At 35.4% G+C, this 26292-nt stretch overlaps 1 protein-coding gene across 1 annotated transcript; it reads right to left on the reverse strand.

The window, feature by feature from the left end:
* Nucleotides 1-13404: 13404 nt before the first annotated feature.
* LOC122601083 (zinc finger protein 2-like) lies at nucleotides 13405-13806 on the reverse strand. Its single transcript, XM_043773856.1, has one exon. The coding sequence runs from the start codon at nucleotides 13804-13806 to the stop codon at nucleotides 13405-13407; it is 402 nt and encodes a 133-aa protein (XP_043629791.1).
* Nucleotides 13807-26292: the final 12486 nt, after the last annotated feature.

The following is a 26292-nucleotide window of genomic DNA, read 5'->3' on the forward strand; positions in this document are numbered from 1 at the left end:
TGCATTATTAGATGCTTAATTAACTCATCAGATAATTAAACTAATTAATGTGAATGTCAGATCACTACTTCATATTAATATTCTTTCTTAACAATATTACTATAAGTAGGGCCACAGAATTTCGATAACATGCAAGATTACTATGCATGCATCTTTTATTATTGGGTGATGATCCATATATAAACTTTTGTAGTTGTTACCATTAACTGTAGGGTGTTGTACTGTACCAGAAACGGAGCCAAATTTTTTTTTGCGAAGGACAATTCTCAAACTTGTTTGTCATACTTATAAGAGTCATATTAGAAAATGTTAAAAAATTGGACCCTAGCTCGGAAATAGACAATGAATTATCAAAATAATTTCGTTCCCCACACCGGGTGTAACACTCGTATTTTAAAAGTACCAACTATTTTTAATAAATAAGGACCGCATGTGCCGGACAAGGTCTTATTAAATGAAAGCTTATTCAATTATGATGCAGGAAACCCAAAAAATATAATTATTTATGAAATAGTTAGCTTGTATATACAGGGGTGGGATAAATTGAGTCTAGCTAATTTGAGTCCAAAAAAGTCTATGTAACTTATACATGTGTAAGTTAACTCCGACCATCACCACCATCATCATCTCCGACCACCACCTTGATCCTCCGGTGACAACGACCAACTCTGGCGAGACTTACACATGTGTAAGTTAACTTTCCGGCGATGATGGTGACTGGTGGTAGTTGTCAAAAATTATGATTCGGAGCGGGATTCGCTCTTAAGGATATTCGTAAACCAAAGCTGGTGGGGGTGATAGGTCATTGAGGGTGATAGGTCATAGTGTGATAGATCATAGAGGGTAATAGGTCATAGGGGTGATCTACCTAACGGGCTCTGCCCTTAGCCGCTATGGCTCTGCCATGGACTCACGGGCTCCGCCCTTGGCCACTGCCATAGTGCCATGGATTGACGGGCTCCGCCTTTAACCTTCATTGTTGTGTACATAAGTTGTACTTACACATGTGTAAGTTGTACTTACACAGGTGTAAGTCTCGCCAGAGATGGTCGTCATCGCCGGATGATCATGGTGGTGGTCGGAGATGATGGTGGCGGTGGTTGGAATTGGAGGAGATGGAAGAAAATCAATGGACTTTTTTTGGACTCAAAATAAGCTGGACTCATTTTATCTTTCCCCATATATATATATATAGACTTTCCTTATTATGAGAACAATTTTTTTTGGAAGAACCATGAGAACTCTCAAATTATGCATTGGATCACATGTTTTTTTTTTGTTCATTCACATGTGAACTGATATAAAAAAGTATGTTGTAGAAGAAACTTTTTTATAAAACCTTCAAAATAGTTTTTTGTTAACTTGTGAGTGAATATGTTCACGTTTTCGTTCACATGTTAACAACTGGGTATATATAAGGTTTTGAAAAAACTTTCTTCTGCAACATATATTTTTATAACGTTTCACATGTGAATGAACAAAAAAAAACATTTGATTCAATACATAATTTAAGAGTTCTCAAGGTTTTTACAAAAAAATGGGTTTTCAAAATATGGGTCCTATATATATATATATATATACATATATGGCAACACTCCGGTGAGAACACTTTTAAAATAAGAACGGTGAGAACACTTAAAAACATCATTTTGATGCATTAAAAGTCCAAAACTAACATAGTGCATAACTAATTATCATTATTTAAGTGTTTAACAACACATTGATCAGTCAAAATTGAAAAAATCACGTTTTTTGTTTTGTGCACCCATCTTGGATGCATATTTATAAAAATGATGCATCTAACAATAAACGTAATTTTTTCGATTTTGACAGATCAATGTGTTATTAAACACTTAAATAATGATAATTAGTTATGCACTATGTCAGTTTTATGGACTTTTAATGCATCAAAATGTAGGTTTTAACTGTTCTCATTTGTTCTCATTTTAATTTGGTTCTCATTTGATAGTCACCTTATATATAGGGTAACACTCCGGTGAGAACACTTTTAAAATTAGAATGGTAAGAACACATAAAAACATCATTTTGATGCTTTTGAAAGTCCATAAAACTAACATATAGTGCATAACTAATTATCATTATTTAAGTGTTTAACAACACATTGATCCGGCAAAATAAAAAAATCACGTCTTTTGTTTTGTGCATCCATCTTTTTTGCATAACTACTTTGATTATTAAAATTTTAAACAATTCAAGTTTTTATTATGTCGATGGAAAGATCTATCTCAAAGTTAATGTTTCGATAACCAATGACTTCCAAAGAATATGCTTACGACAATAAAGATATTGGTATGTATTTCCTATTCATTTTTTCTTATTGGGAGAAAAAATTATACATATACCATTTAAATTTTAAAAAATTACATTGTACTAAATTGGAGTGGAAGCAACTGACCGCGCTGCCCCCATGCTAGATCTCTCCTTGTACTGTACAGTAACGTGAAACAACGGTTGTTTGTAAGTAACTTCTTTTGGTAAATTAAATGAAAAATAAACTAATTCTAGATCCTAATTAATTATATATATCAGGAATTGTTAAGATAATCTTTAATTAGGTTAATTATTGATATGCATTTATAATCATAGTAAGATAGATATATAGATAATTATATAGTTGCAGTTTCATACCAATATGATAAGCCTATATATAAGAGCTGATATAATTGGCATCACAATAATCAATAAATTTACTAGAGTTGAGTAAATCTTGTATATTGTAGTACATTTATCATTTTGTGTAGTACATTTTATGTAACAACCGTCTCAGAAATGTTCTATTTAAGTTCTTAGAAACGTACATATGCCACTGGATCGACCAGACAGTTTAACTTATATGAGTTCTAGACGTACTTTAGATGTTCATTATGAGCTTATATGAACTTCAATTGGATCTAAATATTAATATTGTACGACGAGTTTGTGATTACGTGCAATAATATAATAAGTTCGGTTCGTAAATGTTAAAAGTTCCTAAAAGAGTTCAGCCTAAATTAATTGCAAAATGGTCCTTGTAGTTGTGAAATTTCATTTTTATGGTAAGGTATAAATAGAAAGTGTAAAACCCTAAAAGTTTACTATTCATCATCTCCTACCTCTCTTCACACACTCCCCACACCTTAAAACACACACTAAATTCATCTCCTGATTTTGGTTGGTTTGGGTGAAATCTTTGATATCATTAGCTTCCTGGTAATCATCAAGACGTGTTTCTGTAATCGGTTTTGAGGTAACAACAACAAATCTTATGTTTTGATGAAATTAAAAAAACTTTTAGACTTGTGTTCTTGATGATTTGGTCGATTTTGATGTCAAAAACGTGTTAAAGATTGATGGGTTTATGTTTAAATAAGTCTAGTAACTGTTTTGTGATCAAATTTGGGTCGTAACATGTCTTGATCTTCAAAACCCGTGATTTTGTTAAAGTTCAGTCTTATGATGCGTATGCCTGCATCATCAAACGAATTTATCATGCTCAAAACGAAATTAGCTTAAGTTTAGATCCACACCTTACGAAATTAACAAATAACTTCGTTCAATATTGAGCCCAAACGAACTTAATGGTCGTTTCCCATTGTAACGAATTTATAAGCCCTTTTTCCCTCACCCGAAGTCTAGTCTATGTATCTTCCAACGAAAATAATGTTCGTTTCTCTCCAAACGAATTTTAAATTCGTTTTCATAAATGAAATTTCAAATGTTACTGTCATTAAACGAACTTAATAATGCTTGCGAATTTAGGGGCCATTTTCGTACCCGTTCAGATCATACGAAAATAAAAGACAAATTCGTTTAAGGGGTTCATGCGAAAATAAAGTCAACTTCGTCTAACAGTTCATGCGAATTTAATGATTAAATTCGTAAGGTTCAGTCAAACGAATTTAAGGTCTAAATTCATTCAGCTCAGTTCAAACCGACTTAAGGCTCACCTTCGTTCAGTTCATGTACGTAAAGTCCAGTTAAAACTATTTTGAGTAAAAATGTTCAAAGGACCAAATCATCAGTTCATCAAGGACATTTGTGATTTGAATAATCACTTAGACTAATACATGTACTTCTATATAGTTATTATGTGCATAGGAGTTCGGCAAGGCGTAATTGGATCTCGATAGATATACTTATCTATCTTTGTACTTGTTCACTGTACTAGTTCTCTATATTGTACCAGATCACTGTGAGTTCACTTATTCCCCCTTCGTACATTTTTAAAAGTTCTTTATCGGGGACTGAAAAGCATGAAAACTATTTTGTACTTATATATATACAGACTTATATATATATATATCTTCTTGACTGTACTATGTACTATCTTGAGACAGACAGACTATTTTCAGACAGACTACGTACAGACAGACTATTTACAGACAGACTATTTATGTTATGATACTTATTTTCTAAATGTGTGTTCTAGATCTTGAATGGGCAGGATCTTGAATACATTCTTGTATGTACTTGTTGTCTATGTACGAGACCTATGATTTACTGCTATCAATTCATCTCCCACCAGTTCTGGGAATGGACCGTGGGTATATGGACAGCGCTGTTAGGGTAGGCCCATCCTCATTCTCCTCAGGACAGGAGAATGCATATTACCTAGACTTATTGATCACCTGATCTGATCACATGTTCTGGTCACCGGTTCTGACCTAGTTCATACTTATAGACTATCTGAGTACATGAGTTCCCTGATTTATCATAGCTCATTATGGCTAAGCGGATTAGCAGTAATAATAGACATACATATTAAGTACATTACAAATTCTAAACTATTGTTATTACAGCAAGGTACATTTGACAGCCATTCAGACTATATGACTTGACTTTTATGCATACCAGTACTATGTATATTTATAAAGTACTTTATGTGAATCTCACCAACTACTTTCGTAGTTGACATTCGAACTTACATGCTTTTCAGGCTAGGTACTAGATCTTTAGCATAAGAGTCTTCCGTTCTAAGCTCATCCTTTTGGTGACGGTTCGTGCATACAAGTCCTGGAGCTACGAAGGCCTTATTGCTATTCCAGTTCAAGTACTGTTCTATGAGACAATTGTTCTGTCCCATGAATTTGGCTATTCTGATTCAGTTATGTTCCGTAACAACATTTGTACTTCTGATCTAGACTTAATTATGATTTGTAATGACTTTGTTCTCTTGATCTTTGACTAATCTTAATGGCTGTGTTGAACTTGTACTGTGTGCATTTGTACTTGTCTGTGCATCCCGTATATTCCGCTTTAGCGGGGTGTTACAGTTGGTATCAGAGCCCATGGTTATAGTGAACACCGAGTTTTTCCCTAAGGAAAACTTGAGCTATAACTTGATTCCACTCTGAGGTGATCCTTTGATGACCAGTTTGAGTAGTAGGTACTTTTATCATAATTATATGTAACCTGATCAACTACATATAACTAAGATAAAAGCACCTAGGACCTCAAGGTGTGTTATTGAAGGTGTCATCCAATTCTTAGAGCTCAATTAGGAACTTTGTTCAATATCGTGCATGTTCATTTGTTCTCTTCTGGTTCATTCGTGCTTGAAAGACTTACGTACTAGTACATCATCTATAGGCCTTAGAGCTTATACGATTATAGGTCCTTGACGTACGACCGACGACTGTTTTTATTTATATAACGTGCTATCAATGATCATTGTATATACGCACCACGTGCTTGGAGTTACAGACTTATACGAATCGTAATCAAGTTCTTATTTCTATCTTTTAGGGGCATAAGGAAGAATGCCGCCTAAGAGAGGGAGAAAGCCAAGAGCCGTACCCACTGCCGAAACCGTCGTTGAGCCCGAGCCTCAACCTAATACTACTATCAACTTTACTCTAGAAGATGTAGCAGATCTTATCACCAACCGCATGAATGCGATGATACCCAACATTGCTACTCAAGTTGCTCAGATGTTAGCGATCCCGTTGACTGAAGGCACCAAGAAGACGCAGGAAGAACAAGAGCAGAACCAAGTAGGGCACAGTGATTCTGAAGGTGCCAGTCAGATTAACACCAAAGCTGCTACTGAGGGCAGAGTTACCCGCAGCAGAGGTTGTTCATTCAGAACCTTCACTCAGTGCAAACCCCCAGTTTATACCGGAGAAAAGGGAGCTTCGGAGTTGTTGATGTGGTTTGAGAACATGGAGGAGGCTTTATATCACACTGAGACTGCAGAGGAGAAGATGGTTGAGCATGCTACTAGTCAGTTCGATGGTGCTGCCAGGTCATGGTGGACTGGCGTTGTTTCTACTGATGGCAGAAAGACTGCATATGCTCACACTTGGGAAGAACTCCAGAAGATGATGAGGGCTGAGTTCTGCACCAAGGATGCGTTGCAAGAGTTAGAGCAGGAGTTTTGGGACTTGAAGATGAAGGGAATGGAGATTGAGAAGTATATCTTGAGGTTCAACGAGCTTGCCAGACTTGTACCACATCTAGCATCTACTGAGGAGAAGAAGATTGATCGCTTTATCTGGGGTTTGATCCCAGAAGTTCGTCGTGCTCTCACTAGCAAGGGTCCTAAGACTATGTCCAGAGCCACTGTATTGGCTAAGACTTTGACCAAGGACATCATCAGATCCGGGGATGTGTTGGAGAGTGTTGAGAAGGGAAAGAGAAAAGCTGAAGAGGTTGTTGAGAAGAAAGTTGAGCCCCCAAGTAAAAAGGGGAAGATTTTGAAGAATTATGCTGTGACAACTGTACCTGAGCCGCCTAGGTATTCTGGAACTGCTCCTAAGTGCTCCCAGTGCCATCTTCACCACACTGGTGCTTGCCCCACTTGTTACAAGTGCCAAGGCATTGGGCACTTGGCTAGGTACTGCAATGTTGTGTCGACAAACATGATCAGAGCTAATCCTCCGTCAATGAACAGAAATCCTCAGATGAGGAATGACAGACTTCCTCTACCACCTCCTGCACCAGTTCACAGAAATCAGAATCAGATTCAGAACGCCCATGTTCAGCGTGATGCTCATCCACGCGGACCAAGACAGCAGAACCAGAACCGCCAGCACCAGCAAAACCGACAGGGCCCTGCTAACGCTCGAGTTTTCGCTCTGAACGCTGAGGAAGCTCGTCAGAACCCACGGGTTGTGACAGGTACTTTTCTTCTGAACGATCATTACGCTTCAGCACTATTTGACTCCGGTGCTGAACGTAGCTTTGTTGCATTAGACTTTAAAGCTAAGACTGACATGAACACTGGCAGACTAAATGATAAGTATGTAGTAGAGTACGCTAATGGCCAACAGTACGGCACTAATGAAATTGCTCTAGACTGTCCCTTGGTTTTAGTAGACAAGACTTTTACGATTGACCTAATTCCTGTTGAACTGAGTAGTTTTGATGTTATCGTGGGAATGGACTGGCTATCCAAACACCACGCGACTATTTGTTGCCATGAGAAAACAGTTCATATACCACTCCAGAACAGTGAGATCCTGATAGTACAAGGCGATAAGTCCACGAACGAGCTAAAGATCGTCTCAGCCATGAAGTTCCGCAAGTACTTAGACAAGAAAGACCATCTCGTGTACTTAGCTCATGTCATTGACAAAAGTGCTAAAGAACTTAAAGTTCAAGACATCCCTATCGTTCGGGACTTTCCAGATGTCTTTCCTGACGACTTACCAGGTGTACCACCTGTGAGACAAGTCGAGTTCAATATTGATCTTGTTCCCGGTGCAGCACCTGTCGCTAAAGCACCGTATCGTCTAGCTCCTCCTAAAATGCAAGAACTGTCCAATCAATTACAAGAACTCTTGAGCAAAGGCTTTATCCGTCCCAGTTCATCCCCTTGGGGTGCACCGATCTTGTTCGTTAAAAAGAAAGATGGCTCAATGAGAATGTGCATAGACTATCGAGAACTGAACAAACTAACCATCAAGAACCGGTATCCTTTGCCTCGCATAGACGATCTATTTGATCAATTGCAAGGTGCCTCGTACTTTTCTAAGATCGATCTACGTTCGGGCTATCACCAGATTCGTGTTCAAGATGGTGATGTCCCAAAGACAGCCTTTCGTACTCGCTATGGTCATTACGAGTTCCTCGTTATGCCATTTGGTCTGACTAATGCTCCAGCTATTTTCATGGACTTGATGAATCGTGTCTGTCGTCCGTTCTTAGACAATTTTGTGATCGTGTTCATTGACGATATTCTCGTATACTCCCGAAACAAGACCGACCATGAGCAACACTTACGTTCTGTCCTTCAACTCCTACGAAAAGAAGAGTTATATGCCAAATTTTCAAAGTGCGAATTCTGGCTTCGCCAAGTACAGTTCTTAGGTCACATTGTAAACGAGGAGGGCATTCATGTTGATCCGACCAAGGTTGAAGCCATCAAGAAGTGGGAGGCCCCGATGGCTCCCACTGAAGTTCGTAGTTTCCTCGGATTAGCTGGTTATTATCGTCGTTTCATTGAAAACTTTTCTAAGATCGCACTACCCTTGACACAATTGACGCAAAAAACTCGAGACTTCATTTGGGGTGATCAGCAAGAACAAGCATTCCAAACCTTAAAAGACAAACTGTGTAAAGCACCTGTCCTAGCTTTACCAGATGGCACTGAAGACTTTGTGGTGTACTGTGACGCTTCACATCAAGGTCTAGGCTGTGTACTGATGCAAAGAAGCAAGGTGATCGCCTATGCATCCAGACAACTCAAAGTGCACGAAAAGAACTATACCACCCATGACCTAGAACTTGGAGCAGTTGTGTTCGCCTTGAAGATTTGGAGGCATTACTTATACGGAACCAAGTGTACTATCTTTACCGATCACAAAAGCTTGCAGCATGTATTCAACCAGAAAGAGTTGAACATGAGACAGAGGCGTTGGGTGGAATTGCTGAATGATTATGACTGTGAAATCAAGTACCATCCCGGGAAGGCGAATGTAGTAGCCGACGCGCTGAGCAGAAAAGAACGAGTCAAAATCCTATCCATTAAGGAGGCAGATCGTATAGACTTGAGACAACTTGTGATCGAAGGCCAAGAGTTCGGCTTGAGATCGAAAGACAGTATAAAAGCTGAGCGGTTAGGACCCATCGCTCAGGAATTCGAAGTTGATGATAATGGAGTCAGAAAGTTCAAGAGCCGAGTTTGGATCCCTGCAGCTAATGGTGTTCGAGAGATCATCATGCAGGAAGCTCACCGTTCTAAATACTCGATTCATCCAGGCGCGAACAAAATGTACAAGAACTTGAAGCTAGACTATTGGTGGCCTGGGATGAAGAGAGAGATCTTTGAGTACGTCAGCAGATGTCTGACATGTTCTAAAGTCAAGATCGAACATCAGAAACCTTCTGGATTGTTGAAGCAATTGGAAATCCCGGTGTGGAAATGGGAAGACATTACTATGGACTTCATTATGAAACTGCCTCGTACGAAGAACAACCATAACTCCATTTGGGTTATTGTAGACAGACTGACGAAATCAGCCCGTTTTCTTCCTATTCGAGATGACTACTCACTGGAGAGACTTGCTGAGATCTATATAGACGATATCGTAACTAAGTACGGTGTTCCTTTATCGATTGTATCTGACCGTGATCCGCGCTTCACGTCCGACTTTTGGCAATCACTTCAAGAAGCGTTAGGTACTAGACTTAATCTGAGCACCGCTTATCACCCACAGTCAGACGGGCAAAGCGAACGCACTATTCAGACTCTGGAAGACATGCTCCGTTCTTGTGCATTAGAGTTTAAAGGGAGTTGGGATAAACATCTCCCGTTGATCGAGTTCTCGTACAATAACAGCTATCACACGAGTATTCAGTGTGCACCGTTCGAGGCTTTATATGGTCGTAAATGCCGGTCACCACTGTGTTGGCTAGACGCCGGTGAAAGGAGCTGGATGAGGCTTCCAGTTGTGCAGACCACCCTAGACAAGATAGCTGTTATCAAGGAAAAGCTTAAGGCAGCTCAAGACAGACAAAAATCCTATGCAGACAGACGCCGTAAACCTCTTGAGTTCGAGGTGGGCGACAAAGTTCTTTTGAAAGTTTCCCCATGGAAAGGTACTGCCCGGTTCGGCAAGAGAGGCAAGTTGGCGCCTCGGTACATAGGACCATATAAGATCATTAAACGTGTAGGACCAGTAGCGTACAAACTGGAACTACCGTTAGAGCTCGGCAATGTTCATGACACGTTCCACGTATCCAATCTTAAGAAGTGCATGGCTAACGACCCAACCATCATTCCTGTTAAGGATGTTCACATAGACGAAGGGCTCGAGTTCACCGAAGAGCCTATCGAAATCGTAGACAAAGATGCTAAGCAGACAAGACAAAGCCGCGTACCCCTAGTTCGTGTACGTTGGAGTGCTAGACACGGGTATAATGACACCTGGGAACGCGAGGACTTCATTAAGAAGAAGTACCCTCATCTTTTTGACCGACGAGACTCTTAATTTCGAGGACAAAATCTTCCAAGTGGGGGAGAATGTAACAACCGTCCCAGAAATGTTCTATTTAAGTTCTTAGAAACGTACATATGCCACTGGATCGGCCAGACAGTTTAACTTATATGAGTTCTAGACGTACTTTAGATGTTCATTATGAGCTTATATGAACTTCAATTGGATCTAAATATTAATATTGTACGACGAGTTTGTGATTACGTGCAATAATATAATAAGTTCGGTTCGTAAATGTTAAAAGTTCCTAAAAGAGTTCAGCCTAAATTAATTGCAAAATGGTCCTTGTAGTTGTGAAATTTCATTTTTATGGTAAGGTATAAATAGAAAGTGTAAAACCCTAAAAGTTTACTATTCATCATCTCCTACCTCTCTTCACACACTCCCCACACCTTAAAACACACACTAAATTCATCTCCTGATTTTGGTTGGTTTGGGTGAAATCTTTGATATCATTAGCTTCCTGGTAATCATCAAGACGTGTTTCTGTAATCGGTTTTGAGGTAACAACAACAAATCTTATGTTTTGATGAAATTAAAAATAAACTTTTAGACTTGTGTTCTTGATGATTTGGTCGATTTTGATGTCAAAATCGTGTTAAAGATTGATGGGTTTATGTTTAAATAAGTCTAGTAACTGTTTTGTGATCAAATTTGGGTCGTAACATGTCTTGATCTTCAAAACCCGTGATTTTGTTAAAGTTCAGTCTTATGATGCGTATGCCTGCATCATCAAACGAATTTATCATGCTCAAAACGAAATTAGCTTAAGTTTAGATCCACACCTTACGAAATTAACAAATAACTTCGTTCAATATTGAGCCCAAACGAACTTAATGGTCGTTTCCCATTGTAACGAATTTATAAGCCCTTTTTCCCTCACCCGAAGTCCAGTCTATGTATCTTCCAACGAAAATAATGTTCGTTTCTCTCCAAACGAATTTTAAATTCGTTTTCATAAATGAAATTTCAAATGTTACTGTCATTAAACGAACTTAATAATGCTTGCGAATTTAGGGGCCATTTTCGTACCCGTTCAGATCATACGAAAATAAAAGACAAATTCGTTTAAGGGGTTCATGCGAAAATAAAGTCAACTTCGTCTAACAGTTCATGCGAATTTAATGATTAAATTCGTAAGGTTCAGTCAAACGAATTTAAGGTCTAAATTCGTTCAGCTCAGTTCAAACCGACTTAAGGCTCACCTTCGTTCAGTTCATGTACGTAAAGTCCAGTTAAAACTATTTTGAGTAAAAATGTTCAAAGGACCAAATCATCAGTTCATCAAGGACATTTGTGATTTGAATAATCACTTAGACTAATACATGTACTTCTATATAGTTATTATGTGCATAGGAGTTCGGCAAGGCGTAATTGGATCTCGATAGATATACTTATCTATCTTTGTACTTGTTCACTGTACTAGTTCTCTATATTGTACCAGATCACTGTGAGTTCACTTATTCCCTCTTCGTACATTTTTAAAAGTTCTTTATCGGGGACTGAAAAGCATGAAAACTATTTTGTACTTATATATATACAGACTTATATATATATATATATCTTCTTGACTGTACTATGTACTATCTTGAGACAAACAGACTATTTTCAGACAGACTACGTACAGACAGACTATTTACAGACAGACTATTTATGTTATGATACTTATTTTCTAAATGTGTGTTCTAGATCTTGAATGGGCAGGATCTTGAATACATTCTTGTATGTACTTGTAGTCTATGTACGAGACCTATGATTTACTGCTATCAATTCATCTCCCACCAGTTCTGGGAATGGACCGTGGGTATATGGACAGCGCTGTTAGGGTAGGCCCATCCTCATTCTCCTCAGGACAGGAGAATGCATATTACCTAGACTTATTGATCACCTGATCTGATCACATGTTCTGGTCACCGGTTCTGACCTAGTTCATACTTATAGACTATCTGAGTACATGAGTTCCCTGATTTATCATAGCTCATTATGGCCAAGCGGATTAGCAGTAATAATAGACATACATATTAAGTACATTACAGATTCTAAACTATTGTTATTACAGCAAGGTACATTTGACAGCCGTTCAGACTATATGACTTGACTTTTATGCATACCAGTACTATGTATATTTATAAAGTACTTTATGTGAATCTCACCAACTACTTTCGTAGTTAACCTTCGAACTTACATGCTTTTCAGGCTAGGTACTAGATCTTTAGCATAAGAGTCTTCCGTTCTAAGCTCATCCTTTTGGTGACGGTTCGTGCATACAAGTCCTGGAGCTATGAAGGCCTTATTGCTATTCCAGTTCAAGTACTGTTCTATGAGACAATTGTTCTGTCCCATGAATTTGGCTATTCTGATTCAGTTATATTCCGTAACAACATTTGTACTTCTGATCTAGACTTAATTATGATTTGTAATGACTTTGTTCTCTTGATCTTTGACTAATCTTAATGGCTGTGTTGAACTTGTACTGTGTGCATTTGTACTTGTCTGTGCATCCCGTATATTCCGCTTTAGCGGGGTGTTACATTTTATCATTTCTCTATATATACAAGTGCATTTGATCAGATTGGCTTCTTTCTCTAAATGGCTCTAAACAGAAGTAAATGTTTTAGGACTAGTTGGACAAATTGGATTTGCACCCCTTTGTGTAATAACTAATTATGATTCATTATTTGTACATTTGATTCTAGCAACTTGCTAGAAGATCTAATTATGAAAATTCTGTTAAAAATAAAATAATGAGTGAATTGATAAAATGTAAGGAGAGTATGAGTGAGTGACTCTTCTAATTGTATTGTATAAGTTTGTAGGTTTATGTGTTGGATGATATATATAACAGTAATCATAGATATATATAGATATCGGTCTATATACTTTAAAAATCCAAATAAAACTTATTGGAACATATAAATTATCATGTTCTATATCACATTAGTGGTCAAAGGAGTAGCTAGCTTGATCAAAGTTTAAGGGACAAGTCAAGATCACTTTCACCCTTATGGAGGGTCGAATCAAACCGTTCTTGATGTTGAACCTCAAGTACCATTGAGGGTTGAACGTGTCCATCATGGGTCGAACCATTAGAATCCCACGTAGATGATACATGGTTCGACCCTGGCTGATGTCTAGCAGCTAAGCTCTGCTCTCGGCTTTTCTTGGCCAAGGTTCTTTCTAGCTTGTGCGCATTTTGGTGGCCTCCAAATGCTTGTGGGCTGTAGAACTTTTTTCGGCAATAACTGCATGAGAAAACACGTTGATCTGCGTTTTGCAACGAAGACAAAAAGGAAGAAGAAGAAGAAGATGATGATGATGATGATGTGAGATCATTTTGATCAGGTTGATGTAGATTAAGGAAACTCATGGTAATACGAGTTGAGAAGTGCATGATATAATTGAGATCAGTAGCTTTATATAGAGATTGAAATTAGATAAGAAAAAGTAAAGAAAATGACATCGTTGCTGGAATGCTTTTAGAAAACAACATAAAGTTATGCTTGTTACATGTAATTAAAGTTATGCTTGTTACATGTAATTAAAAGTTTGACAAATAACTGTCCAAACGTAGTACGAGTAAAATTTCGTATCACGAGTATATTTTGCATGGAAAACAATTTTGTTCATAGTTTTTAAAGATAAGTGTGTGAAATGTAAATAACTAAGATCGAAAAGTTATAGTGTGTACAAACTATCAGAATCTCTATTGTATGTATGAACTTTATAAAAAGGTTCATGTTATGTAACTAACTATGACTAACGAATCAAAAACTTGCACGTGGCAGCTCATATGAGGTGGCACATATATCATTTTACAAAAATTGAACATTTTTACTAAGTTCGTACATACAATAGAGGTTTCCGATAATTCATGTACACTATAACTTTTCGATTTTAGTTATATACATTTTGGTGCACTTTTCATTAGTTTCTATGTATGTATATATATAAAAAGAGAGTGGGATACGGGAATACGATAATCATTGTAATGAATTAGTTTGAGCTTGATTGAAGGTTTATTGGTGGATTAGATCTAGTATGTGTAATGTAATTACATTTTCTTTCATGCTTCTACGTACTCACACTCATTGTTTTTTTATATCATAATCTTATAATTAAATCCTTCTTGAATAATCTCATAAATCATTCTTGAACTCTTTCTATGTTGTTTCATTCTTTCAACCATTTTAGCTCTCTTTTATCCCCTCATGATATATATGAGAACCACATTCATCATGCAATATCGGTTGAAGTACAATGATATTAGTTTGGAATGTGAAAAAAGGAATGCTTTGGTTTGTGAAAGGGATGCTTAGGTTTGAGAAAGTGAGTTTTCAGTCTTTTGAGATTGGAAGAAGTATAAAATGGTGTTCGTGTTCTTAGTGTTTGTTCAAAAAAGAATGATATTCGGATAAAAATAATCCATTTAAATACACGGCTAAAAATCAAAATGATTAATTGTGTGACCTAAAAATTACGATTACTATTTTTAGGATTTCCCATTTGTCAACGAGAGATGTACAAAGCTTATCTCTAAACTGGTTTTATCTATGACTTTTCAGCCAATAGATTGTTTTAAAGGATGTAAAAATGGCCAGTGTCACAAAGGTGTATCAATAACCATTTTTAACTTTCTTCAAAGACTTTGGAAAATAAGTACGAGGTTACATAGACTGTTGAGTCACTGATTCGCTGACCAGACTTGGTCACTGATGAGAGTTCATCAGCGAGTCCAGTGACTCTTTGCCAACAATGCATCCTTATCCAAATTGTTAGTCAAGGCGGGAAGAATTTAAACAAGAAAAAGACAAGAGTTACATAGTGGTTGTTCCAACGGTAATGTACCTTATATAACAAAGGTGTGCGTAGTTGGAAAGAAAAGAGTGGATTTCTCTTTCATGTCAGGTTTGGTAAAGAAGATGAGATGTGTCTGTCGCAAGGACTTCAGACCAATGAGGAATTGACAACCACCATCCCTTCAACATCAATACACAGTTATGTTGCTCTAGTTCTTCCCATATATAAAGCAACACAGGCACCTACAACACGTGTGTTTTGTCACCACAAAGTGTTTGCCACTTAAAAATTGTGTCTTTCATATCTCTTAATTGTAATCGTTAGAGTTTCTAGTTAGTCTAAACTTAACAACTATAATTTCATTTGCATGCTTATAAGTCAAGTTGTAATATCGATCATGTATTCATTGTTTATTCAATGATACATATGATTACACTTGCATGATTGTGTTCTTGAATTCTCACTCTTGTTCTTGTTCTTTAATTAATTTTCATACTTTCTTGTCTAGTTAATTAATATAAGATTAACAAACTTGTGTAGTGTCATAGACTTCTCGTTAACTCAAGAAAATTTATTAAATGAGTAAAGCCATGAATGAAATTTGTGAGATCTACTTGCAATATTAGAAAAAATGTAAATTTGTGAGATCTACTTGCAATGTTAGAAAAAATGTCAAAATTGATAGGATTTTCATTTAATCATCGTGAAATATTAAAATATGATGTTCCGGCAATATCATAAAAATATGAAATGTCGGATAGACATATAATTACTTGATGTGTCCGAAGAAAATAATGTATTAAAAAATGAACTATCAATATGCTCTAAACTCAATAATATAATATGGGTACTATTTTTCTTTGAAAATAATTATATAGTCATGTTAACATCATAATTTAGCGAACAACTTTTTTTTTAAAGAAAAATGTTAGCTTGTCAGATCATATTTTATCTAAAATACTTCAAGAATTTTACTTTTTTATATTTATTATTATAAACATTGTTATGTTTTTATTTATTGTCAAGATGCATTCTATACTATTTTGTGTTTCTTTGAGTGACTTTGCTGTCATGAGACAATCAAAAAACACAATTTCAATATGAAATGCATCTTGATCACATGGACTCAAATCATTGTGAGTAATCAATTGTACTTGGGTACAAACATACATGAAAAGTAGATATGATATATGCATCATACCTCAATTTTGTAAACAATAGAACTTTCAATCTTTTCAAGTTTCTATTTTTGCAACAAGTGGAATATAACCATAGCTTAAAGTTTCGGTACATAGCTCTCCTAGAATACCTATAATCTCTAGTTGATAGATCATATATAACTCAATTTTTAAGCTATATAGATTCATTGGCATGGTCTTTTAGTCATTTCTATACCTAACTTGTCAAGATAAAAAAGTTGTCCATAACTAGAACATCGTGTGGTTGCGGTATTTATCGGTGTTTCTTTGTACTTGGTATGAAGAATTGCTAGGATAGTTCTTTACAGGAAAGCACATCACAAGTAATAATCAGAAACCTTCAATCAACGTCATATATTGTTATCACGTATCGTGGACGATTTGATCATCCAATTGTTGAGTGCTACATAAGTACGCATCATTCGTTTAACAAGTTTCATAAGAAGTGAAAACACACATATATGTACATACGTCTATTGCTTGTTTCTTCCGCATTTTTCATCAAGCATTGGACTAATATGTACAAAAAACCTTGTTTCCAAGATCAAACTTGCACTCATATACTATTCTCTTCAATTGCAACATTCTTCACATAATTCATAAGTTTATGCTAAACGAAAAGAATATCAATGCTATCTTCAAATGTCTTTCATGAAAAATCCATTCATTTTGAGAAAGATGGAATGGGCATATCTCACTCTCAATAAAATGCATAGAACTGCAATTTTGTTTGTGGTTGGTTATTAAAGAGACTCTAGTTATTTTAAGGGTCAAAATTTTTGTTGCCTTTTTAGTTCAGGGTCATCTTAAAACACAAGTCAATGACCTTTAGTTCAAGTTGTTGAGGTAAGACACCGGATAATTTTAATAATGGCGAGTTCTTGGTTTCAAATCTCACATGAAACAATAAATATGAGTTTTCCTTAATTATAGGGGTATATATGTATAAGGTTTTCGGGTGATACCACTAGGATGAGATTCCAGTAATCCCTGAATGATCCTAATTAGCCATTAAAATGCATAAGATGTGAACAAAGAATGATACATGAATGATAGGAAAGAGGGTAGGCTAAAACAACTACACGAGTTGACTCCTGATTTGAACTTGAGCCTGTGTTCACATCAAAGACCGTCGAGATCAACACCCGGATTACTCGATCAAAGTAACTCATCCATCAAGAAACATATTTTCCAAAAAATGAATTATTTCTGATTTTTGTGTTATCTGATTTATAACTAAAAGAGAAGATTGACCCAAACTCTCTCCTATTTACTCTAAAGCTCTATCCTTTATTCTAGATTTTTTTTTTTCTAGATTTTTTTTTTTTACCTACTTATTAAATAAAAAATTATATTTAAAACTATAAATAAATCTTTATTTATCAAAACAAATCTTTTTAAGTTTCAATGATATATAGTATCCTTAAAACTTTCCTAATAATTTATTCAACATACAACCTAAATTTTTATTAATCATTTTTGTTCATATTATTCCCCTCCTTCCTATCTTTAACTAGATTAATACCCGGTGGGTAACTGGGTTACCCATTAAACTTATTTTTGTACATTTTTCGATATAACATATATAGAGTCGGGTTATTATATATTAATTAAGATTATCAATACTTGACCTTACAGGAAATTCGACTTGAAACCGAATCAAAAATCTGGGTTGGGTTAAGGTTGTGAAATCTCGACCCAGTAACCCTCCAACTTGATTTTTTTGGGTTGGGGTCAGGTTGAATTTTTGGGTTAATAAGTCAACCCGTCAAATCAAAAATATTTAAATTTATATGATACTTATACCAACCCATTTGATTCACCAAACCCAAAATCAACCCATTTGATATGCAAACCACCCAATCTTGACCCAATACTAAGCCATTTGATATGCCAACCTACCTAACCCAACAATAACACGTTTGACCAATTTGACCTAAAATCAACCCACTTAACCCAAAATCAACTTATTTGACCTCTCAACCCATCAACATATATATTTATCGGGTCACCCGGGGTTAGGGCTGTAAACGAACTGAACGAACACAACGTGACCTTGTTCATGTTCGTTCGTTTAACTAACGGTTCACGAACAGATTGACGAACAAAATGCTTGTTCATGTTCGTTCGTTTGTGTTCATGAATGAGTGTTCACGAACACAAACGAACGAACACTAATGAACGAACACAAGCGAACGAAATATTTATAAATTAAGTACTTTTATTTAAATTTTTTCTTAAATAGTTAGGTATTAATAATATATATTATATAAAGCAAATATTTATATTTGTAAATGAACATAACGAACAAATGTTCACGAACATAAACAAAGTATTGTTCACGAATATTGTTCACGAACGACGGTTCATGAACATAAACGAACGAACGGTCACGAACAGATTATCGAATGTTCACAAACGTAAATGAATGAACAAGGGTTTCGTTCATGTTCGTTCATAACTAAGCAAATATTTATATTTGGAAGTGTAGGAACGACCGAATCTTCAACAACAAACAACCATCCACTCGTTTTGCCTTCAAAGACCTCAAGACGACAAGCTTTTTTTGGTTATCCAATAGATCTTCCTCACTATACATTACGTGGCACCAATGGAATAGTTTAGCTTTTAATCAATTACTTGTTACTTTCCCTGCTTTATTGCTATGTAACTCATAGTTGCTCGCTAGTTTGATTGCAATAAAAGTTATATCTTTTAATGTTCAAAAAAAAAAACTCCTTTTATATAGCTTAATGAATTTATATTAATTTATAAATTAAAATTTAATAGCTTTCTTTTTAAATTTTTTTTTTTTTACTTTAGTTAAAGTTTAAAGTAATAATAACTTCTTCCAAAAAGAAAAAAACATTAAATACTTGTTGCGATTGGAAAGAAAATAAGTTTGATTTTTAAATTTAATGTAAAAAGCATATTATTTCTTCATCTTTTTATTAAAATTTTTGACATTTTAAGTTGAAATGAACATGTTGTGCTTTTCGTAATGATATAGAACAGATAGAAGATATGACTTTAATCATCTATTTTGGGCTTTTGTATCCATGTTGTTTGTGCCCTGTGGTATAGACGTACAGTCATTTGAAAATAATTTTGCATGTAGTAAATAAATACCATATATAATTACAAGAATATACATTTAAATTATTTAAAATAAAATAGTTATTATATATAATTAGTTAAAGTTGACTTTCAATTTGAATGGTTAAGATTTAAAGGATTTTGATTTTAGATGGTCAAAATTACAAGTTTTATTTATTTTTTACTCTGAGCTCTACCAACAATATAATCAAGTTAAGTAAAATTTATAAAAAAAAAAAAAAACATATGGTTTTTTTATATAATCAACTCTAATTTTGTTTTTTGTTTATTTTTTGATATTGAATTGTTATGTTATAATATATTTATTTTTCCATCTCTTTTAATTTAGTTGTTGTCTTTTGTAGTTTGATTATGACTTATTTTTCAATTACAAAAGGGTACGGTTTTTAATTCTTTTAAATTTGTTTTGTTCATGTTTTGTTTATTTTTTTTACCTGTTTTATTATTTTTTATTTTGATATTTAGCTTTGATATATATATTTGAAACTATCCATCTATCGAACGGCCTAAAGATTAGTAAAAGTTATTATCGTAATAAAATTAATGTCTCTTCAAATCTATATGGTTACAAAATTAATGTCTGCTTAAATCATATATTATTTAACTTTCCACTCATATATAAATGAATTTTTTTTTTGTATAATTCACATGTGAATGTATTAAATTATATGTATTTTTTACATGTTATAACATTTTTTCATTCATATATGAGTCTTGTTATGTTTTACACCCTATCTTATTTTCCTTAATTTCAGGTGATACACGGCCCACAAGTAAGGGTCACTCATTATTTTCACTTTGTTTCGGTCACCTTTATTTGGCCGAATGTCCTTCCTCTCTAAGTTTATTTTACACCCCATCCCCCATGCCTCGTTTACACTGGGATTGAGTTTAGTTATTGTCGTTGTATATTACAAGTTTAGCTAATTCTTCAAAATATTTGTTGTATATGATAAAAGAACTATTGTGATTTTATCATCACCCATATAAAGTCATTACACGGTTGACAAGACACCTCTCAAAATAATCTTTAGACTTAGAGCATCACGTATGGGTGGTGACCTCGACCCCGATTCCAACATGGCACCGCACCAACAGCCATTCCCTCCTTTTGGCGGTGACCCTTTGGTTTGGGGCATGGCGTTTGAACGCCAATGAGCTTATTCAAAACTTACGGTCATTTATCCCCATCATCTAATTAAGTCTTTCAAGTTCCCTGAACTCCTTTTTCCACCCAATTGAAGTGTCGAAATCAATTTTGTCAATGAAGCAGTTTTGAGTTATTTTTAGGGATAAGGATCTTGTAATGTAAAACTTTGAATGAATGTCTATCATAGGAAATAACTAAAGTTGTGTGTATTGTATGTAAACAACTCGAAAATAATGTTTATTGTATGTAAGAAAATGTATTCAACCAATTAAAATCAGACAAGTGGCACCTCTATATGGTTGTCACGTATGTTTTCTTACATACAATAAACATTTTTTAAAGTTGTTTACATACAATACACACAACTTTAGTTATTTACTACTATAGACATTTGTCTAAAGTTTGTTACATTCCAGGATACTTATCCCTTATTTTTATAATCACCTAGTCATGTCCATTTCATATGATATATTCTTCATAAGTTTCAAGGCAACCTCTTGATGTGAACAATGATCATTACAAATTGTTTTAAGTCATTTAGTTTGATTAATTCTATGTGGTTGCAATCTCAATCGAAAGGTAGTTTATTTCCTGATCTTTCTTCAGGATTCAATTATTGCAAGTCACTGTGCACAGTTAATATTTGATTGAGAATATTTGTTACCAAAATTAAGGCAAGTATCAGCACTGCAGATCAGAATTTTAAGTAAGTGGGGACTAAAAATTTTTGTTTTACAAATACTCATTTTGGTAAAGCGATCAATGACATTTTCAAATGTTATCAATGGTTAAAGCCCTTTTTTTTTTCTATAGTACACATTTTTTTAAACACATCACATGAAATTAAAACATCACAAAACACTTAACACAATCAAATTAAATTCAAATTAAACACTAACGCGAGTTAACCACTTAACGCCAACCATAAAGGGAATCGGTCGATGAAATGTCACTGTCACCGTCATTACGGCGCTGGTACTCATAGTAATAATTTTCCTCTTCCAAGAGAAAGTCGTTGACGTATTCTTCACCAGGGTCGGTCTCGTATCCTTCAGGTCTCCCGTCATAATGAATTCGGTTCTGACCATATGCAACTGGCCGAAGTTCTCCGCTTTCAATTTGAGCCATGGTATCATCATAAATCTCGTTGAATTCTTCATCAGTCATGTCGTTCGTTGGTTTCAAGTTTGGTCGGACAGATTTCCGCCGTCAAGGTGAAATGAAGGTGTCGTGGGTGTAACCCACGAGGTTCATGCTGAGGCTGAATGGGTGTTTGAATGGGAGCACGAATGGGTGATTGAACGGGAGCACGACTTGATTCGCCTCGTGCTTTTTCTTGCCCGGTTTGCCTTCGTGCTCTGCCCCTTTCCTCTGCCTCGTGTGGGTTGCGGTTGTCCGATAGGATGGGTTGTTCATTTCGTGTTCTCCCTCGCCCAAAGTTTATGGTTATAGGTGTGTGTGTGGTATGTGGATTTTTTTGAATTTTTAGTTATGGTTTTGGAATGAGAGGGTGAATATATTTATAGGTGAAAAAGTTTAAATTTAAAAACTGGTCATTAAAAAATAAAAAATAATAAGAAAATAAAAAAAAACCGCCCTTGGAGGGAATGCCCCAAGAAAGAGGGAAAGCCTCCAATGATTGTAAAATGTCACGTGTCAACTTATGAGTGATAAAAGGGCATTCAAAAAAAAGGAGAATGCCTACCCTCCTAATAGTCTAAGAGAAGAATGGGGTTTCAATTTTTTGGGATATTTGGTCTAATGGAGGCTGATCCAAATAAAATGGAGAGATGTATGTGGGTTTTCAATTTTTTGGGAGCAAATTGGCGGTATCTCAATTTTTTTAGATTACAAATGGAGGGATATTATATTTCAATATTATTTAGATTGATGGCTTTTTCATTGTTCTGCTTTTCGAAAGAAGCATTGGATATTCAGATTAACATTTTATTTAAAGTCTTTTACATTACTTTCTTTTTACTATATATAAAATAAAATATATAAATATAAATATAAAATATATAAAAATGAGTTACCTCATGATTAAACAAAAATTGTACTCTTAAGCTGCAACGTATCCAATTAGGTGTCAATCAACGTAAAAACATGGTTTGATAATAATATTAACAGTTTTTATTTTTGGTATCCTTATAAATATAATACGATATATACATGTATAAAATAGCTAAACTTAATTAATGACTTTAGTCGAATTTGAGCTCATACAGATATAGCCAGAATGGTATATATGATTTTACTAATCTTCAGGTCGTACGATGGACTGATAGTTTATATATATATATATAGAGGGAGGGTAAATTAAGAACTAACAAAAAAAAAAGAACCCAGGAACTAACCACATCCCTTGGATCAAAAAGTTTGGACGACTGAGATTAGATCAAAAATTTCCCCCGTGTCTAATTGAAAGGGTATCTTTGTAATTTCCCCACCCCCATCAAACACCTCTCTCTCGTCTCCTCACCCCTTGTTTCCTCCGCCCCTCTCTCTCAAACCTTCTTCACACATAGTAATCTTCGCCAGTTATTTCTCCATTTTTGATCGTGTTTTATCCATGATTTTTGATTAATTTCCGTTTTCTATCTTCGTATTATCAAATACTACTACAGATTCCGGTGAAAAGTATCTTATTTTTAAAATCCGATTGAAATTAGGGTTTGAAATATTTTTTCCCGATCAAGTTAGGGTTACGATGAGGAAGAGGTCTGCAAAACGATCTAAATCTCCTGGTATGCATTTCGGTTTTTTTCATTACATTTATTTTTACGTTTTATTTAATTGATGATTGTATATGATTTTTGTGTAGTTGATGGTTTTTATTCCTACTTATTTAGACATTTTTATGCTGTTATTCTTCTGGTTATTGTTGTTGATTCGTTATTAGTTGATGTATTTTTTTCATTGTTGATTATTTCTTATTTTTTAGTTAGTTACATATGTGTAGGTAGTTACTTTTAGAAATCTTTAACTGTGAGCAGTTGACGATGTTTTAATAATGATTATGATATTTGTTGTTGATCTAATTGGCTAAGGATAAAGTCTTGCTACACATGTGTAAATTTCTCATTTTAATTGCTTATATTGCTTAGGTTTATTTGTTTTAGTCTAGTTGTGGCTTTTTGATTATTTGCTTATATGTATTTATTTTTTTTATTATAGTTCCGCAAGATAAAACTGATGAAAAAGATGTATCGAAACCGAAATCTCTGAAATCAAAATCTTCTAAAAAGGTTGCCGACGTTTCTGAGTCTTCTTCTGATTCTGATTTTGTGTCATCAAAGCGTGCGAAGAAGGTTTCCATCGTCAAGCCTGTTGAAGCTGATAAATCCAACAGTGTCAGTCGTTCTAAGTCCGTTAAAACAAACAAACGGCTGATTGAAACTGATACAGGAGATGTTTCTCACAGGTCGAAGAAACGTCGTACTGAAGATGTTTCAAAGGTTGTTGAGAAGTCGGTTAAGAGTAAAAAGTCCAAGAGAATTCCAGAAAAGGGAGACACTGAAGATGTTTCAAAGGTTGTTGAGAAGTCGGTTAAGAGTAAAAAGTCCATAAGAAGTTCAAAAAAGGGAGACAATGTTAAACAAAGGACTCAGAAGTTGAAAGTTGACATTCTTCCTAGTGTTAGGACTAGGTTATCTCCTAACTTGCTTTTTGAAGTTTTGTCTAATATCAAAGAACAACAGAAAAGGGTTATTAGAGAGATAGGTTTCGGTAGGTTTCGGGCTATGAAACTCGACACTCTCCCTGGTTCGTTAGGCTTTTTTGTTGTTGATAAGTTAGATGTAGAAGGTTTGAAGATCACTTTTGATTCTGTTTCCATTAATATCAATCGTGAAGCTGTTCGTGATATTCTCGGGATCTCAATGGGTGATATAAATCTTTTTTCGTTGCCATTAAAGAATGTTGGTGATGATGAAAAATCTTTCTCTGATCGATGGAAATCTGATTTTGGTTTGGCATATGTTCGTCCTAATCATGTTGCGCATGTTCTCAAACATTCTGATGAGGTTGGTTTATCGTTCAAGCTTAATTTCTTAATGCTTTTTGTCGGCACGATGGTCACTTTGGATGCGAGTGGTGCTTACACTGTTGGCTGTCAAAAGGCAATTCTTGACCGCATAACAGAAGATACCGACATCAAGTTGATTGATTGGTTTGATTTTCTGATTCGTCATATGGAAGGATGTAAGAAGAGATGGCCACTGCCTAAGGATACACATTGGTCTGGGCCGATGACGTTTTTGCAAGTAATATTCTGTTTTTATTACGTTTTTGCCTTTTATTTATGTGTTTGTGTGTTTAACGTCGTTTACACGATGATGCAGTTGCTTTATGTTGATTCCACCATTTGTGAAAGTTTCCCGGTTCCTCGCTCACGACCAGCCATCAAGTGCTGGAATCGTATTTACTTGGCACAGCGAGTTGAGGCGGAGCTTAAAGCTAATGGAAATTTCGGTAAGCTTCCTTTGCAGCCTCCTTTATCAAAGGATGAAGTTGATCAAGGTGTTAATCTTCTTGCCACTACTTGTGCATCGGTTGACTCTTCTGTAGAGGTAAACCTTTTATCACCTTCACATGTGTAATTTATGACCTACACAGGTGTAGCACTGTCATACAAATGTTAAAGTGTTACCTTCCCATGTGTAGCAACTCCACACGTGTAGGATCATTTTTTTTTATTACATTCTTAATACTTTATGTTTCTGTTACATTTCAGGAAATCTATTCAAAGGTTCAGGAAATTGTTCTTCAGCTTGATTCTACATTGAATAAGGGGGTCTCATTGTTTCCTGATGATGTGAAGCTTTTAGGTTTGAAGGATAAGTTTGAAGAATTTTTAAGACACTCAAAAACTGAAATCCCAACTGCTGATGATCAAAGATTCAATGAGTATGTCCAAGATCCATGTGATTATGCTGATGGTGGTAATGTTGAATGTAATGAAGAGGGTTGTAATGATCAGAAATCTGATGGTTTTTGTGAGAATACTAAGAATACTGATGATGATGTTTTTGATAACCAAAAAGATGTTCCTGATGGTACCAATTTCGAGAAGTCAACAGAAAATGAAGATAAACAACATTTTGCCAATTCTGCGGGTGAAGATGATGGTTTAAATGGAGACGAGTGGTTGAATGATCCCGCTCTTAATACGGTTCTTGATAACATTGATAAAAGTGTGCCTAAAATCAAACTAGGCCGTTGTGCTACAGATTATGCTCCGAGTTTTTCTCTTCATCTGTCTCAGGATTTCATTACTCCTTCCCCGAAACCTAGTAATCGCATTGTCACTCGTTTTTCCCCGGTATCTGTTTCTGCTAATTTTGCTTTGTCGAAAAAGGATGATGCTGATCCAAAAAATGCGAAGCTAGAGGATGTTAAGAAGCGGATGGAGAAACCTTCAAAGGGTAATGATGATGCAAAGAATGCGAAGTTAGAGGATGCTAAGAAACGGATGTTAAAACCTTCAAAATACTTTCGTTCTCCGTATAAGGGTATGGTTACTGATGTCACTACGTCCCTTGAGCAATTTGAGTTTGAACTTTCTGGCAGTTTCTTTGTTCTTCAAGGT

This window comes from Erigeron canadensis, chromosome 5 (genome assembly GCF_010389155.1).
Source record: "Erigeron canadensis isolate Cc75 chromosome 5, C_canadensis_v1, whole genome shotgun sequence".
NCBI classification, from domain to species: domain Eukaryota; kingdom Viridiplantae; phylum Streptophyta; class Magnoliopsida; order Asterales; family Asteraceae; genus Erigeron; species Erigeron canadensis.